At 39.5% G+C, this 17569-nt stretch overlaps 1 protein-coding gene across 4 annotated transcripts in view; it reads right to left on the bottom strand.

Annotated features, from left to right (window-relative positions):
- Positions 1-3936: 3936 nt before the first annotated feature.
- Positions 3937-17569, bottom strand: part of DEAF1 (DEAF1 transcription factor) — a 28004-nt gene continuing 14371 nt past the window's right edge. For 2 of the 4 annotated variants that reach the window (XM_062576472.1, XM_062576475.1), the window contains 4 exons: positions 16655-16905; positions 8945-9010; positions 6899-6988; positions 3937-4657 (listed from right to left, as the gene is read on the bottom strand). In XM_062576472.1, coding sequence (XP_062432456.1) covers positions 4553-4657; positions 6899-6988; positions 8945-9010; positions 16655-16905 — 512 coding nt within the window. In that variant the 3' untranslated portion in view covers positions 3937-4552. Of the gene's footprint in view, positions 4658-6898; positions 6989-8944; positions 9011-15678; positions 15721-16654; positions 16906-17569 lie in introns of those variants that run through there. The other 2 variants (XM_062576473.1, XM_062576474.1) reach the window with 2 other exon arrangements.

The raw sequence follows: 17569 nt of genomic DNA, 5'->3' as shown, positions 1-17569 counted from the left end.
AATCCAAGCTTGTGGCTGCAGAGCAAATTCAAGCCTTGCTGGAAGTGTGCTAGGAAAGATTCACTGTCTCCCAGAGCTGCTCTCAGATGCTGGGCTGCCTCCTTCACCCTAGTAAAGAAGGCCCAAAGGGAGCCACCCCCTTCCATGCTGGTGCCCCCTCTGAAGGAAGGGCAGCAGAAGAGCTCAGCTGGCTGGCCACTGGCCATGAGTACTCACATGTTGAGGACAAGCAGCAGAGAAGAACAAATGTCATTTGCTTTGCTGCTCCTGGAAGATGTTTTTTGATACTTACTGTTCTCCATAACCAAATATAAGTACTGGCATTTGGGGCAGTATGATAAATGTAAAGGATTGACAGTATCATAGATGAACCACCAAACTGTCCTCAAGGACTGACAGGTGACTAGGAGGCCTTTTTCATGGCTCAGAAAGGACACTTGCCTGGTAGGTGTAAATTTAAAAAGTAGCATCCCTTTCTAAGGACCCAGCTTTCAATTGTAGGGAAGCTCTAGTGAGCTGGAGACAGAAGCTGCATTTACATCTGCATTGGTATTTCACATACAGATATCCCAAACTGACCTGCTCCCCCTCCTTTTCATATCACTTTGGACAGAAATTTCAGCTTGTGCATATAACGGTGGCTTGATCCCCAATATTCCTAACATAGTAGGAAGGCCAGCCCCTGGCAGAGAAATGCCAAAATTTCACAAAGACTTGCAGAAATCAGATGGCAAAGGGACTGCTCAAGTCGACACTGTGCGTTAGCACTTTCTTCTAATTCGATAGCTTTAATTGCTTCAGGGCAGCAGGCTCTTGCACACACTTGCATGCACACGCAGCTGCTGTCTCCAGTGGCCTTTCCAGGCATTTTGGCAATAATACTAAGAAGACCACCGCAAGACAAGAATCATTTATGCCTCCCAGCATAGAGCAGTGCATGCCTAATTAAGACACTGACAGCTCCCAGCCACTCTCATTACAAGCTCACAAAACAGAGCTTTTGCCTTGCTAATTGTCATGGTTTCCCTGCTTGGGAATGGTGATAGCACTCAGGCTGCTGTAGCGCAGGACCTGCAGTCCTAATGGGAATAAGATTTACAAAGTCCCTTGTAAGAAGACATACGACTGCCTACTAAGTTTTAGATACACACACGCCCAAATGCACAATCATGTTATTGCTAGGCCTCCAAAATTACTTAGCAAGCTGAACAATACATGCCAGAAACCATTCCTAGCCTGCTGAGAAGCCTTTCTTGTCCCTTTTGGTAAACCTGAACACAGTGATGCCAAAGGTAGCCCAAGGGAGGGGATAATGTTTTCCTCTGAGGCTCAGGAGGGAAGAAAATTATTGCTGCACAAAACAACAATCTTCCGACTAATAATTTTTGGATCTGGTTGTTATCTTTCCAATGAGTAATTTGTTTGCTTGGAAACAAAATTCTGCAGGGAGTTCTTAAGATTTTCTTTGACTAATAATAACAATTGTTCGATCAATTTATCATCTACAGATAAACACAATCAATTCCCACAATGATTATATTGTAAATAAGTTTTCAAGTTCCGTATTTTCAGTCCATGTGTCTGGGACAGTTGCCGAAGATACTAGGGCTCTGATGAGAAACTTGTGACAGTTTTAAATGTAGATGATTGATATCTACAATTTTTCAGGTAGCAAAGGCATGCGTTTGCCTGAGACCTGGAGGGCGACTCTTTGGCTCCCTCTGAACAATCCAGAACTCCTTGCTGGTAAATACCAGCAATGGTTTTCTTTTTAACCCCTTCTCAAACACAAACCATTCCCATTACACAAACATGAAACTTAGTAAGTTGGATTCATTATCTTTATGTAAATCCTCCTTGAATCAACACAAAGCTGGATACTTCTCAAACCAGCAGTACTGTAATAAAGACATTTCTCTTTGAAGAATGCAAACCAAAGTGGTGCAGCACTGAAAGTAACTATTTTTCAACTGAAACAGAGTTTGACATTAAAAGTGAAGCTTTAACACTCAGAGGTGCTACTTTTGAACTAGCCTTCCTTGCATTGTAATGCAAGATGCTGCTATCTTGCCTTGATTTATTTTGGGACTGCATCAATCCAGAGGCTCACTAGATTGCAACTTCATAGTCTTCTCTGAGAAAAGCACCTCTATTCAAATAAACCAATACTACATGGAATTTGGACTGAATTAAAGAAGAGGAAAAAAAAAAAAACCCATTACTTGCTCCCTTTCCTGTTCAGTATGAGCTAGGCCATATCAGCAGCCCAGCTGAATGACCAGCTTGCTAATCTTGGAGTTAAAGGTGAACACATATTGCTCAACTGAAGTGCATCTATGCTTTTCATCTACTCAGAGGTGCTGTTGAAGCAGGTTTGTGAACAAAGTTTGCTTTTTATCAAAATAGCAGCATAAGGTGTTTGACATACTGCACTATTTCATTTAGTCAGAAGCAAAACCTTAATGGGCATAAGGTAGAGGCAAGGCACCCTGTAGATTGCCATTAAATTACTGAGGGGTCAATTCAGACTGTCTTTTCAAGTATAATTAACTACTTCTCTTTAAAATTTAGAAAATAGGCAATCATAATGAAACAATGTAGGAACAAACTATTAGAAATACTGAAGTAATGCTTTTGGGAAGTTAGAAGACGGAGTATCTTAACACAGTAATCCAGTTCTCTCCCTCAGGAGTTTTACGTATGTATTTTTTTGTTCTCACTCTGTCTCAGTTTGTGTTTGGCTTTCCATTACAGAATGATTTTCTTACTAGTAGACAGGAATGCTTCTACCTTTATTTTTCAAAACCTAATTCTTCATCCGCAATAGGCAGCAGTCCCTCCTTTCAGTAGTATTGTCTTTGGCCATTAGGTTCTGCAGTAAGAGAAATAACTTTTCCAGTTATCAGCCAATCATCAGAAAAAAAACATTAATCAACTGCCACCAGCCTGTGCTGGATACTAGTAGTCATCTCTCTGTGAAGAGGTCCCATCTGCTGCTTCTCAGTAGCTGCAGCAGCAGGCAAAAAAAAAAAAAAAAACTATTGCATGGACTTTCTGAAGACAGATCTCAACAGTACAGGAGAGCTGGCATAAGAGATGATAAACCAGCTTCCACCTCCTTATAACAAAAAAATCTGAGATTCACAGAGGGAATGGATTTATAAGAAACCTCTAGTTTAAGATTAAATATTTTCCATCACTTTTTTCTCCATTATTACTTTTCTGTAACTCTGGATTAAAATTTTCTCTTTTTGATAACATACATGATGCTGGATTGGGTCACCCTGTGATTCAAAGATGGCATCTCTTGTATTTTAAGATAAAAAATAATCCTCCTTCCCCAATGATACTAAATTGGAATGAATAATCAAGCAATATAAGCACATCACTTGCAGTTGTTAAGTCTGAGACTGAAAAAAGAACCATGAAGAGGTGTGGATGTTTATGAGAATCCTCAAGTTTGATGTGTTAATCTTAAAAAAGAAATAAAGACGACTGATGAGTCTAAAAATTAAAGGAATACATTAATAATTAAAGGTTTTTGTTGCCTTAACCACTGTAGTGAATGAAACAAGTAACTTCCCAATGCTCATGACTTCTCTAATTAGCAGTTATTAAATAGTAAAGACATGATAACACTCATTTATATATTCTTTGAGTTTGATCAGATCTGATTTTGGCCAGATGGCTGCTACAAGGTGGAAGCTAAGGCAGGCCAACATCATGAAATTTCACCTCTCATGCTGAAAAATCTACATCAAAACTATCTTTCTATATGAAGACAAAGAGAAACACACACAGGTGTATGTACTGTCCTGTAACAACAGCTGCATTCTAGTCCTACCAACTCCTAACAGCCCAGTTTGCTCAGACTTTCTGCATTTATTAATAGATTAAAGTGCTGCAGTGGGAATTAAATAGTACAGTAGGGCGCGCTCATGTTCTCACTGCATTTTATTTAACAACACATTATTTTTCACGTATATTCAAGTGCAGAAGCTCCAATGTGTTCCAAATTTGCCCAGCACAGATGGAACACAGGGAGAAAAAATCCTTCCAATGGCAAATTAGAGTTTATACTGTCTTTTTCAAGGCAATTAAATAAATTGAATGAAGGATCACTCCTTTTTTCATATGAGAGGTAAGGAGGCACAGGGAAAAGGACACACTGGCAAATCTCATTGCAGCAACTGCTTTAGATCCATCTCAAGAGAGATGATATCACTGTAATCCACATGGTGGAGATTTCAGTTTGGCAAAAACAAAGCTTCCTTAAACTGAAGGTGGCTCCCAGCTGGTTGACTACAGATAGCTGTGGGGTTTTTTTGTTTTTTGTTTTCCCAGATCAGGTTATCTCAGTCTCTGCATTATTCAAACTTTAGGAATAGGCTTGGAAGTAGTTGAATGCCGTTGCAGTATTGAAAAGTCTTTCAAAAACAAGTTTGCTAGTGAGAAGAGTCTGGTTCCTAAATGACAGACCATTCACATTTGTCTTGCCGATCCAGCCGGCCACACTACATTGTTCTTGGAAAATGTAAAGAGGTAGGTTTGTTCAGACCGTGACTTTCTCCATTACACTGTCTGTGACGTGCACCTCATCTGCTTGCACTGTCACCGTGGCTGACTGACCGCACATATGCTGGTGATCCTTCCAGTCCTGCAAAGGAAGTGAAAATGAAAAGGTCATGGAGAAAAACTGGCCCAAGGAAACCATACAACCTGCAAAAGCACACTCAACCCAACAAGCTGTAGTTGAGAACTGCTTTCTCTAGCACAGATGGTTTGCAGCAAGTCTCTCTAGTGCTCTGCCAAACAAGACTAACTACAGATAGGAAAGAAGGAAGCACCTACTGGGGTCAATACTAGAGGAGGAAACAAGCATAGCTGAATGCTGGTTCCTAGTCTAGAAATTGATTCAGCGCATCAATGTCAGCTAGAGCTTGAAAAATTTAAATAAAGCAGAGTAAGAACTTAATTTAAATCCACTCCTGAAAGACAGCTCAAAATATCTCTAACATCATACATGCTGTCTTATTTCAGTAACTGTAAAGGAAAGGAATATAATTCATAGTATATTACTATTACCTCCCGATATATTCTTTCTTTACACACTAGTATGAGCAAAGCAAATACTGATGTAACTAACTTGCTCAGATCAGAGGTCACAGATTTTAGAACATAAATACGGGAGGAGTCTCAAGGATTCAGTATTGATAAGTGGTTCAAACTAGCCCACCACATTATTTTGCAGAGCTCTAGCTATGAGCACAGGGAGATGTTATCCTAGAACTGAAGAGTTGCCTAGTAAAAAAGGCAAAATCTCACTACTCAACACCATTTCCCCGTATGTTTTGTACTAACAGAACAACATCGTAGAACTACTGTCCCTGAGACTTTTGGGGAGAGAATAGGTAGATTTCTTAAGATTTTTACAAGCAGCATTTATTCTTTGGAAATTTTAATCTTTTTGCTGCACAAGTGGACAACTCATCATTACAATTTATTACAGGGAGCAGTCGAAATTCATCAATTACTTAATACACCTGGCTTCAGCTGATTAACACTGAACTTGGACAAACTGCAAAATCATAACCTCTGCTAAACTAAATTATCCTTGCCTCTAAAGCAAGAGGTGCCAAGAGCCTTTGTGAAGAACCTGTGGGAAACATGAAACACAGCAATTTCCTCCAGGTAACAGGTATTTTTACCTGTTAACATACCTGTTTCCATCTCCCTCTTTCAAAATCCTTTAGGCTGTCTCAGTTTACCTAATTCACTCCACAGTCAGTGTCTGTAGCATCACAAATAATATAAAGCACAGAATATCTGTGACATGGCAGGACCATATGTACTGAGGAGTATTTAATTTAGCAGGAAGCGTTAGGAAAGGTTTAAAAAAAAGTGCTCCTGTCTAACTGACTCTCATTTCTTGTTTTATTAAATTTTTGCATCACCTCTTAAGAATGTGTATTTTAAAGACATTCCCTTTCTTTTGCCATGAACAGGTATAAGGTCACATCATCAAATATGATCAGAAATAAACTTTTCTGGTTTACAGGTGTATCACACTGTTGGAGCAAGATTAAGCACAACATTACAGTTTTCTCACACCATAGCAGAGAGGTTTCCCTTAGCAATTGGGAGATAGTAAAAGTTACTATTGTCCAAGTGGAGCTTGCTGTGAGGGCCCAGAGCACATTTCTTCCACTGTAGGAGTTTGACTGGCTGCACAAAGCCAACCCTCTGGTAAGAGCCGTTTGAGAAAGAGTTGAAAGGATCTTCGGCCAGTGCTTCCCCACTCCTTCACTAGGGAACTGCTTTTAAGCTTAGGTTCTCACCCTGACCAGGTACTCTCTTGATCTAGACCCTGACCACAACCAGCAGAGCTGTCTCCTCACTCCAATCTAGCCTAGAGATCCCTGACTCTCGGGGGACTCCGATTACTATTATCAAGATCTGCTCTGTTGGCTGTGCTTAGGTACAGTGGGACAGCACCTTTGGCCTCTAATTGCCTTGCTGTGACTCTGGTCTCCCTTTCCTGCCCGTGCTGCTCCCTGACACTTGTCACTGATGAACAATATACAATACAAACAGTAGGACCAACAGAGCTCTCATAGCTTCCCTCATGCGCTGCTACACAATTGACTTTTATTGCTCCTTATTGCTTCTTCTCCAGTCTCCATTGGCAGGGCATGTGCAGGGTGCTGAGCAAAACTGAGGCTGTTGACTCATGCAAGATTTATGGTCTGACTACCTGCATTATGTGACAGGTTTTGCAGCCCACTCCTCTTGCTGTTCTAATCACAACATTAGTTAGCATACTACAGGTGTGGCTTTCCCCACGTTCACACAACACTCTTTGGACAACTGAATCAGCAATTTACAAATATTCTTTTACCTTCCGCTGACAGAAAGTGGAGCAGTAGTTGACTTTATGGCATCCTGTGCACTCGTTCGTTGCCTCACGACCACAGTTCACACAGGACTGCTGTGAAAATGAAAGGCAAAGTGATCGTGTCAGAGATGAGAACAACAGGGAGATCATTAAAGAGTAGCAGAGGTCCTATAATGTGATGTAATGCAGGATTAGTGGCAAAGGCAGACAGACTGAACAGACTGGCAGAACTGCTTTGAGTTTTTCTGCAGCATATAACTGGAAATCTACTTGACAGTGGTGTGAAGATAAAAGCTGAGGGACTGCAGCCCACTGAGTCCCTGTTTGCCAATAAATCCTCAACACATGAACACAAAGCAAACAGGCACAGTGGCTTCTGAGTACACTTTCATACCTCCACTCTCCTTGCCATTTCAGCTGGGATCACTTTGGAAAAAGAAATGTACCTTTGTTTTCCGTTCTGGAATGCAAGAAGCCCTTCAAAATCAGTGGGTTGTCATGGAAATCTGTCCACAGTGAAATATAGATGCCTCCCTCCACACAGACACTTTGTGTCAGCCACTCCCAGCTTAATATACACCTCAGCAGGAGTCAGTCATAACCAAATGCAGGTGTATTCCAAACAGACAGCAGTGTATAGGCTGTATGTAGGCAATCCATACCTGAACTCTTCGTTTAACTCAAAAATTTAAAAGATATATTTGTTTGGTCTTTTCAGGTCTTTTCAGCATTTTACAATCCTAAATATATCTGAGAACAGGGTCCAGGGAGGGACAACAAGAGTGATCATGAGGGTGGTACCCTTCAATTTTACCTCTCCCTATTTTTTGAGAGGGAAAAGGGCTCTAATCCTTAAAAACCTATGGGCAAAACAGGCTTCCTTTGCTAGTAAGCAGTATGATTACATAAGAAGTATGCTAATTGAGAAATAGAAATCAGAGAAGTAAAATTAAAAAGACTCTAAAAAAAGCACAGGACTTAGCCCTAGAAGTAAGACAAGATGGAACCGATGGATTATGGGGTAACAAATCACAGTTGGTTTTTAAAGGATGTTTTTGTGTCTAGCACTTCAATTTTGTATCAATGAAACCTGTATGTTTAGGTGGAAATGACACTGAACTATCACAGGAATAAACACTTTACAGAGCATTTCCAACTCATTAAATTACTGACAAAACATTAGCAAGTCAAAGCAGTGTGAGGCCATGATAGGAAGCATTTCTTGCCTGTGAAGGTACTGTTATCATGGCATGTAACACAGGCAATATTTAGCTCCACTGGCTCCCTCTTTCTTTTGAACACAACCAATCTAAAAATCAATGCCCTGATTAACACTGAATTAATCACACCATGTGCTCGTATCATATCACTGTACGTAAAATTAATAGTTGGTATAACTGAACTATATTTCTGATTTCTAATGTACAACCAAAAACTCAGGCCACAAAAAGGAGGCTTAAACTTGCTCCAAACTGCAAAATCTGTCCCATAAAGATACCAGTCTGTCCATTTTGCACAGTATTACAAAATGTTGAAAATACACAGTATGTGCATTTCTACACAGAGATCTTAGAAAGGACTATTGAATAAGGCATAAAGATACAAGGTCTTAAATCATGTGTCCTGAATTAGAAGCTTAACTTGTATTCCCATTCTGAAAGCCAGAGGAGACCATGCAGCTTTGACAACTAGTTACAAAACAAAAAGGAACAGAGTATTCTATCATACCTTAGTGATACACATCAGTTAAAGCTGCAACACCATGACTCCGAAAGGACTCAGATTGATTAATCTGGCCAGATGAGATAAAGGATTGTGAAAACATGTAGGGATGTGAAACACGGAGTACAACATGAAGAGGTGACACTTTGCTAGAACAGAGCATTAGTACAGCAAGGGAGAGCTTAGACCTCTGCTAGAAGACAAGGCCAGATATAAAATACTTGATTTTCGTAATAATAATAGAAAACTTTTTATCTTTAATTGGAATAAAACAAAGAACAAGATATCCCAAAGGACTCTTCCTAAAATGAGACATCCTCAGCTTACCTTGATGATGATTTCTGTTTTCCCATCTACATCTTCTGACTGTTGAAATAACTGGTTCTGATACTGCTGCAATGAAACAATACACCAGACTTGTTATTTCATAGCCAGCATATGACATGAGGAATTGAAAAGGATGAACTATATTGAGGATCCTGATGATTCTGTGACTCTGTGAACCACTGAGCTCCCTTACAACAAAGAGACACTATGCCATTATTTGGAGACAGATAAAGAAGCCTGCAAGAATATGGTCCACTGTAAAGAAGCAACACAACAAACCATCAGTTAAGTGCACCATTCACTCAAAAACCACTCCATCTGGCTAAGTACTCTATTCTCTAAACAGGCGGTTTAACTGTGTACAAGAGGACTTCACCCCACATACGAGGGACTGAGAAGTTAGCAAAGAAAGCTGGAGCAAAATTCCATAGGGCTGAAGTGCCACCTTTTTGGGCCACTTTGGTTCAAGTCTAGTGATCCAACCAATTAAAGGCAAAAGGGAGCCTGGAGGGATGGAACAACCCAACAGACATGGGATTGGATTAGGTAACAGAAAGACAAAATTAACATACCCAAGCGTTTTTAAAGACAGCATCAACCATAATCATTATTCTTCCTTTTAATGAAAGGATAAATGCATACACTAAACAGTCCTCTGAAGGTGAATTTTAAAGCTGAAGGAACTTAGTTTGCTCTGGAGCAGAAATACTGACAATCAGTCAATCAATCTGTCCAAGCCCTCTCCTCTGAGCACAGAGCCCCTACGGATTTATGCTCAATCTTCACAATTAAAACAGGCAAATTCAGTGGGGCTGGAAAATCAGCAGTCTTTCGAGATAAGCCATAACTGAGATTCTGTTTCAGGAAGATGTGAATTTGCCTCCAGTTTATTACTGGACAGTAACTAAGTCTGTATCAGTTCACACCTCAGATGTGTTGCACATTTACTTCAAACAAGTTCATGAGTCCAATCAAGTCTATTGTATTACTCCTCCCTCCATCTGTTGTATTACTATGCTCAACAGCCAACTCTGCTGAGAAACAAGAATCATAGAACAAAGGAATTCAAAACGGTTCCCAATTTTATTACATACCAACCCTGATTTAAATTCCACTGGGAACAGTTAAAAAGGAAAACAAACAAACAAAAAACAATCCACATGTTCAGGCAAAATAGGTTTTCCCAAGAGTATGACCCAACATACAAGCAGATTAAAGGCTTAATTTCAGAGCATCTCTATGACCTGACATCACAGTATTATTTATTCTCCTGTGAAATCACAACCTTCAAAATCATTATGTTACCATGACACAAAGTCAAATTAAAAAACTCTCTAGGGAGATGAAGGACAAGGCAGGGAATACTCCTGCTGTATACAAGAGGTATGGTCTTCTTCTGCCATTATTAGCCTAATAGGCAAGACCAGACTAATTAGCAACACTGAACACACACACACTGCATCCTCAGCTCTTCATATATTGAATAGGTAAAAATTAAGTGTATATATATCATGTGTATTGGAATTTCAAAATTACTATTTTGATGCCACTCTTTAAAAACCAAAATCTTGTTCAAGCCAAAAGCATTCTCATTAAGACAGGAAATATACCTGCAAGCTTGAGATGTGGCTTCTGGCAGAACAATCAATCATTTATGTGTTAGGAGAAAATGACCATGATTCTTCAGAGAATATTACTGTTAGTGAGCATCTGAAGAGAAGCTGGGACTCAATGCTTTGTGCTGTAGCACCTGCCCTCTGCTACTCTACTAGTCACTTCTCTGCACCTAGGCAGAGAATTGGTTTGGGATCAAATAGCAAAATCTTCAGGAAAGGCTGAAATGAGCTTTTCATTAGCAAGTAAAAGACAAACAACCCACACCTACAGAACTGGATAGAAATAGTCTAGGAAATCTACACAATGTTTCTAAGCTTCTTTTTTGTGAGGAAGGTAGAAATATGGATGCCAAAACATGAGGTAAGATGGCACTTAAAGACAACTAGAAAATCACTGCATACATATACCCTGCTAGTAAAGTCCTCACTGCAATAGCCTGTGCAAAGCCACGTGCACGTCATGGAACACACATTTCAGTTCCGAGAAAGTGCAATAGTTCCAGAACTGAAACTCTTTCCATCATCAGAATCCACTTAAACCTCTATAAATGTGGCTAATCTTGTTTTCTTCAGAGATTTCTAACAAGAAAGAGATCAAGAGGAAGTTCAACCATCTGCTATCCTTGTATGAGCCAAAATAACTCCTCTGTCTCTGTTCTCAATCCTTGAAATGTCTGGTGGAAACTAAACATTTACTCAACCTTCTTCTATCTTCTTTTTATCCATCTGAGCAGTGAGTCCTCTGCTTATGCAAGATGTGAAGAATTCAAGGCATTCAGAAAGTAAGGAGAAGGGAAAGTAAGGAGAAGGGAAAGTAAGGAGAAGGGAAAGTAAGGAGAAGGGAAAGTAAGGAGAAGGGAAAGGTGTTATAAGAGGAAGGATCAAGCCAGACATATCCAGATCTCTCATGAAAAAATCTGCAGAAACTATCTTGCTAACATCCAATTCTCAACTGGTTTCACTGGTTATACTTTGAGAGTATAATCTGCTATTTGCCTACTAGAGCCACATTTCATAAATGCCTAACCCTTTTTAGATTAATTTCATACTCTCTAGCCCTGAATTGTTTAAATCTTTCTAACAAAGAATTCAGACGGTCCAGCTGTTAAATCTTCCACCTTGTTTTCAAATGGACAGGGCCCTGTAGATACCACCACATTAAAGAAAGAGGACTATTTCAATTTTAAAAAACTGTCAGAATTCAACACCGATTATTTTTAATTTATACAGGAACACTGTTTAACACATTTCCTGCACATCTTTATTATCTTCCAGCAGCATTTTCTTGCACAGGATTTGGTGAGTTTACATATTTTTCCCCTCTTAAAGTTCATCTGATATAAATGATGGCTTAATGCACTCTCAAAAAAATTACATTTTCAAAGCACATAAACTTGTGTGTAAAGTATGGTCTTTAATTCATCCCTTTTGGGCCAATCCTGCAAAGTGGTCAAATATCTCTTGTAAGAGGCACTGAGACTTTGTTGATCTGCTCACCCTCTCCATAATTTTTTTTAATCAAAAAAATAAAGGAAAACCAAAATTGAGACAATAACAAAGGATCAGATATACTCATTCTCAAGTTATTTAATGAGGCTAGCAGAAAACTTTCTATGAACAGCTGAATTAAATTCTGACAAACCAATTATATTCAAAGAAAAACACCAAAAAAGCTTACAAATATTTTGATATTTTCTGTAAGAAGCATGATTCATTTAAAAAAGTTAGTACAAACTCTGAACTGCAGGGTTTATGGTTCAGTCTTTTTTCAGTGTTATCACTTCCTGAGACTTTTATGTAATGCAGATATAACTTATACTTGGTGTCTCCGCAAGCAGAAAGCTGTATCTGGGCTGAGCACCAGCTGCACATGTGCCTATTGTTTATACATAGAAAGCACATAGCTGATGGCCACTAAGTTTTTTAAATAGGTTCATCTTCATATCTGGAATTACAAGGGCTCTGCTTTTTAATTAAAGAGCTCTCACTGCATACAGTAACAAAACAGAAAAGTTATTTTCAACCTCTGCCTTGGAATCTAGGAACAATTCTGTTTCAAAACTAATTATTGAAAAACAGATTATTTTCATAAATATTGGAATTATAATTTTTAGTTTTACAAGCTGTCCTTATTTTAAGTACTTATATTGTTGACATTTTATATTTTTACAAAGCCTTTTTACCCAGATATCCTACCATTTTGCAAAATGGTATACATGCCTTCTGTGAAGGAAGCGTTATTCTAAACAGCAGGCTCTGAGACCCAGAGAGGCCAAGGACTTACCCAAGGGCACATAAGTAACCTGTGGCAAAGCCGTAAACAAATACATAGAAACTAAAAGGACAAGACGGTAACAGAGTGCATTTGAGGACTTCCAGATCACAAAATTACGTGTGAGAAAACAATGTTGGTGAAGCCTTCAGTTCCACTGCTGGAATTTTGACACTCAGTTTCTTCAGGCTAGCTAAGGATATCACAAGACCCTAACACAGAGCATTACATGACTGTAACATTCATCATACTAATAGTGAGCAGAGTGAACAAAAACTTCATACCAGACATAAGAGCAGAACGAAAGACAGATATATTTTGCAATATTTTCTCTAATTATATATGAAGACATACATTTATATTCAGTACTGTATAGCTCAATGCCTATTTTTTCTTTCTAAATTCTTTCTAAATGTCTTCCGATTCAGTCATCCTGTTAATTTTGACTACTTCGTATCCAGGTATTGCCATGTGTTTGGGACTGCAGTAAGGGATCCAATCTTCCTGCAAAATTCGTATTAGACATACCACCTTAAGAAAGAAATCTGACTGTAGATGCTTCCAACTTATATTGTGCTCATTACGGTTTTTATTTGCTCCTTTCAGCAAATCCCCTTCCTGCCAAATCCCTTCTAATGTTGGCATTTCCACTTTCAAAATTTATATAGATGAAAGGAATAATATATTCCTCAGGCTCCACTGAATAGTCCCAGAAAATACCATTAGCAAGTGTGACCAGAAATATAACAGTGATGTCTGTGCTCTCTGACTTCATACACAACAAATATAAGCTTACAGTCTTCACAAATTCTTCCCCTGCTCTAAGAAAACTAGAAGTAAGTCTGCTTCTCATAGTTAGGAGTTCTGTAGATCCCACAAGCACGTGGCACTGCTCAGTATAGAGTACCATTTCTTGTATTTAAAGCTAAGACAATCAAATTGCTGCTATGTGGAAGCAGTTTGCTTTATTTGTAATGCTGAATGAGTTCCAAAGCTCTTTAAATAGTAAATATAATAAAGTAAGTGAAATGCAATGTAAAAAGTGATACACAACATACAATAAGGCATATAATTAATGCTTCTTAATTTATTGTTTTCTAGGAAGACTAAGACAGAAGTCGCACATGAGGAAGTTTTCCTGTTTGTTTGTTCTTCTTGCCACTTGTTCTCTACTCTGCTTAAACTTGGTACTGCTTCAGACCCTCTCTGAAGGGCATGTAAAGACACTGCTGACCCAATCTTTGCCTTGCTCTTCTGTTAGAAGTTACAGGCTATCTGCCTTTTTCCAGCTATCCCTCTATCAGGGATACTAGATGAACAAGGCCAGAGCTGGCAGTTACTAGAGCAAAAATGCTTGAACACTAGTTCATGCAACAGGGTGCTGAACTGGGCAAATAGTTACGCACCACTGTAGGAAGTTAAGATACCTGTTATTTACAGACATGGCAATGCAGTTGGGAATTAGCCTGCTCCTGCTAACAGATTTCTTTAATCCTTCTATGTATTAAGCCATTCTTCCAGGAAGCGCTGAATCTACAACTCTTATTATAATTTAATCTTTTGTACGGCCTTTGCTTTGCAGCTCTGACATAATGAAATAATCTTTCATTTCTAAGTATGTAGGAACATACTGCCACACAGAAATTCTGCAAATTGGTAGTACTCCTACATGGAAGTGTCCACACTGCTGCATCCACTGTCCCTGTTAATGCAAAGAAAAAAGGCAGCAGGTGGGCTTCACCTGTTCATTAGCCCTTGAAAGTTCTGTGAGCATAACACATACAAAATACTGATAAAGTACCTATTTCCTTTGTATTAAACTGATTCAGCAAAAATCATCAACAAAAAAGGTAGGTTTACTCCTATTCCCTCTTCTCATGTACCTTAAGTGTCAAAAAAGCAGTTATGAACAGAGAAAAACTTATGGTGGGAAAGAGACTTGTGTTACAAATCAGGGAAACGTTCATGAAATCAGAAAAGTACCTTTGAACAACACAAAAGCAGACAGCCAATTATTTGACATTTATTACAGTTACTTCAACTGCCAGTCCTGCACCCAGAAACCCAGAGGTTTTTCCAAAAATGAAATTTTCACTGGACAATATTGGGAAATAGCTACCTTCAGTATACCATGATTTCGGATGCTGACGCAAATCAGCATGCTTGAGAATTGTTATTTGGATACAAAAAACACCACCATCAGCAAGAACGTTTATCAAAATACCAAGCTGTCGAGGAACCCATTACAAAATAGGAATGTTAAGAGGCATAAATTGTTTAGCTGGGGATTCAAAAGTTACTGAGAAAAGGACCTCCTCTGGAAACAAACACATGCTCATCTTTGCCTTGAAAAGCCAGCCAGTAGTTTAATCAGTACACAGAAGTGATTTTAACTCCCATTCCTGGGACAAGAAGAAACTATGAGTACACTGAAGTATGCTCTGCCTCAGTTGGATTTGGATCAGAAGGGGAATGGACACTGAACAGCTGTTGCAGAAGCTACTGTAAGAATAAACAGAAGGGCATATATACAAACTGGAAAAGGAAGCAGAGAGTGAAGTTAAACGAAGTCAGATTTTCAGCTATAAACTATGTCAAAGCTTCCAATTTTTCAGTGTCCCATGCTCTACACAGCTTTTTAGCAGCAGATGGTCCAAAACTGGATAGCAGTATGAATACTCATTCTGCCCAGGTGAAAGGCAGGGAAGAATTAGACTCTCAACAAATCACACACCTGCACATCAAGGATGCAGCGTACAGAAGAGTTTAGCAGAGACAACGCGGCAAAGAATATCAAAGACGCTGCAAGGACTGTCATAGGGGTTCTCAGCTCTCAGCAAAGTCTTCCCACACACATTTCTTCAAGGTCTCTTGCTGCACACTCATGCCTATGAATTCAGCGGAAAGCTGACGTTAGCAATAATGCCAATGGCAACAGCAGATAGCGTGGTGTAACAGAAGAGAGTTCATCAGCTATTGACAATGGAACAAATTCACAGTAAAACTGTCCTCTCTTTCTCCCTCATGTCCACACCAGCAGCTGTGGATCTGCAGGAGAAGGGGAATGCATTCAGCAGCACATGGAGCTGGATTCAGAGTGCAGGCATGAAATGGTGTAAAGAAGAATCCAGGGTCCCTACCATGCATGAATTTAAAGGGAAAAAAAAAAAAAAAGAAAAAGGGCAGGTAGAACAGGGCAATCTTTGTAGATGATCTCTTACAGAGGAAAGAAGGGCCCCTGCGTACTAGCCTGCAGGGAATATTCTTGTAGTCCTTGCCATTGCAGCCTGCCTTACAGTCCTACAGGACTCATGTGAGGTCAGCTTGTGCAATGCTCAGTAAGACAACTCAAAATATTACTGCTTATTTTCCCCATAAACTCCACAGCTTGCTTTTTTTTCATTCCTGTACCTCTTCAGGCAGTCAGAAGCCTCTGATAGCCTTGCTCACTTGACATGAAGAAAGCACTGCCACGTGGCTGAACACTCAGGATCTTCCCTGTACCAGGGTTCATAAGAATTCAATGTCCATGTCTCAGAAATTTATGGATGCCTGATGCAAGAGCTCAGGACTCAACATGAAACAAGTTTATATGACTAGTCTCCTACCCTCAGCTCTTGGAATCCCAGAATGCCCTACTCCTTTCCTCATGACATGAGTAACTGATTTCTCTAGGTAATACTGCTATCAAGGAAGTAAGAAACAATTTCTAAGGGCTACCACAGTTATATCCAGTGAAAACCAGCAAGGTACTGCTCTGCTCATCATTCAGCCAAAAAGATGGCCTTGGCTGAGTCATCTCACCTCCTCTGGCATCATTACCTCTTTCCTCTCCACATCAGCTTGAATTTTCGCCTGCGTGACAGCAGCCTCGCGGAAGGAGGAGCTGGCCTGTTTAGCCTGTTCAATGAGAGTCTTCAGCTGCTGGGCTGTGTTGAGCAATGAATTAACCATCTCTTCCAAGTACAGCCAGCTTCGCTGCTCGGTCACTTCCAGCCCATTCACCACCGAAGGGGATATGGCTTTGGTAGGGGTAGTGGGGGGCACCGCCAGGGCAGGGAGTGAGGTCAGCACTGAATATAAAGAAAGCAAAATAAAATATATAGAATTAGAGCATTCCATTTCCATAAAGTGCTTCTGTTTATAAGCTCTACCAAAACTTCCAGTCCAACTAAGTTTCAGCTAAACAGACCTACCTTCCATGAATCAGAGTTGTGCAGAGTAAGCCTGGGGGTTAACATCAAATCCAGAGGACTGAAGAACATGTATCCTAACCCTATTGTTCACTCTAGGAAGAATTTAACATCTTCTAACACTGCTGTAGAGAGGCACAATTATGTAGTGAAAATAAGACCCCCAACAACCTGTCTGCCACTATCATCATGATGTTCCACATATGTTTCCCTTAACTATCATTAAAATAAGATTATAACAAATCCTTCAGTGACCTAAAATATCAAGTACATAATATTTTTGAAATCTGGAGTAATCTCATATTCCCAGCTCTTTCTTAGCTTATATACCTATTTAATTACTCCATATATCAAACTAGAAGACAGAATACAACAGCAAACTTAGATCTGCAGCATCCACTATCTTAATTCTGAACCCTACCATTGGCCTCAAACAATCATTTTTTTAACACTCTTCAGCCTGAAACTCTCCTGACATCACTACACAGGTATCAACTCTCAGGTTGCAAAACTACAAAAAACAGGCACCAATCCACACTATGCT

The sequence above is a fragment of the Rhea pennata genome, chromosome 5 (genome assembly GCF_028389875.1).
Source record: "Rhea pennata isolate bPtePen1 chromosome 5, bPtePen1.pri, whole genome shotgun sequence".
Classification (NCBI taxonomy): Eukaryota; Metazoa; Chordata; class Aves; order Rheiformes; family Rheidae; genus Rhea; species Rhea pennata.
This window is presented reverse-complemented; position numbering and strand designations above follow the sequence as displayed.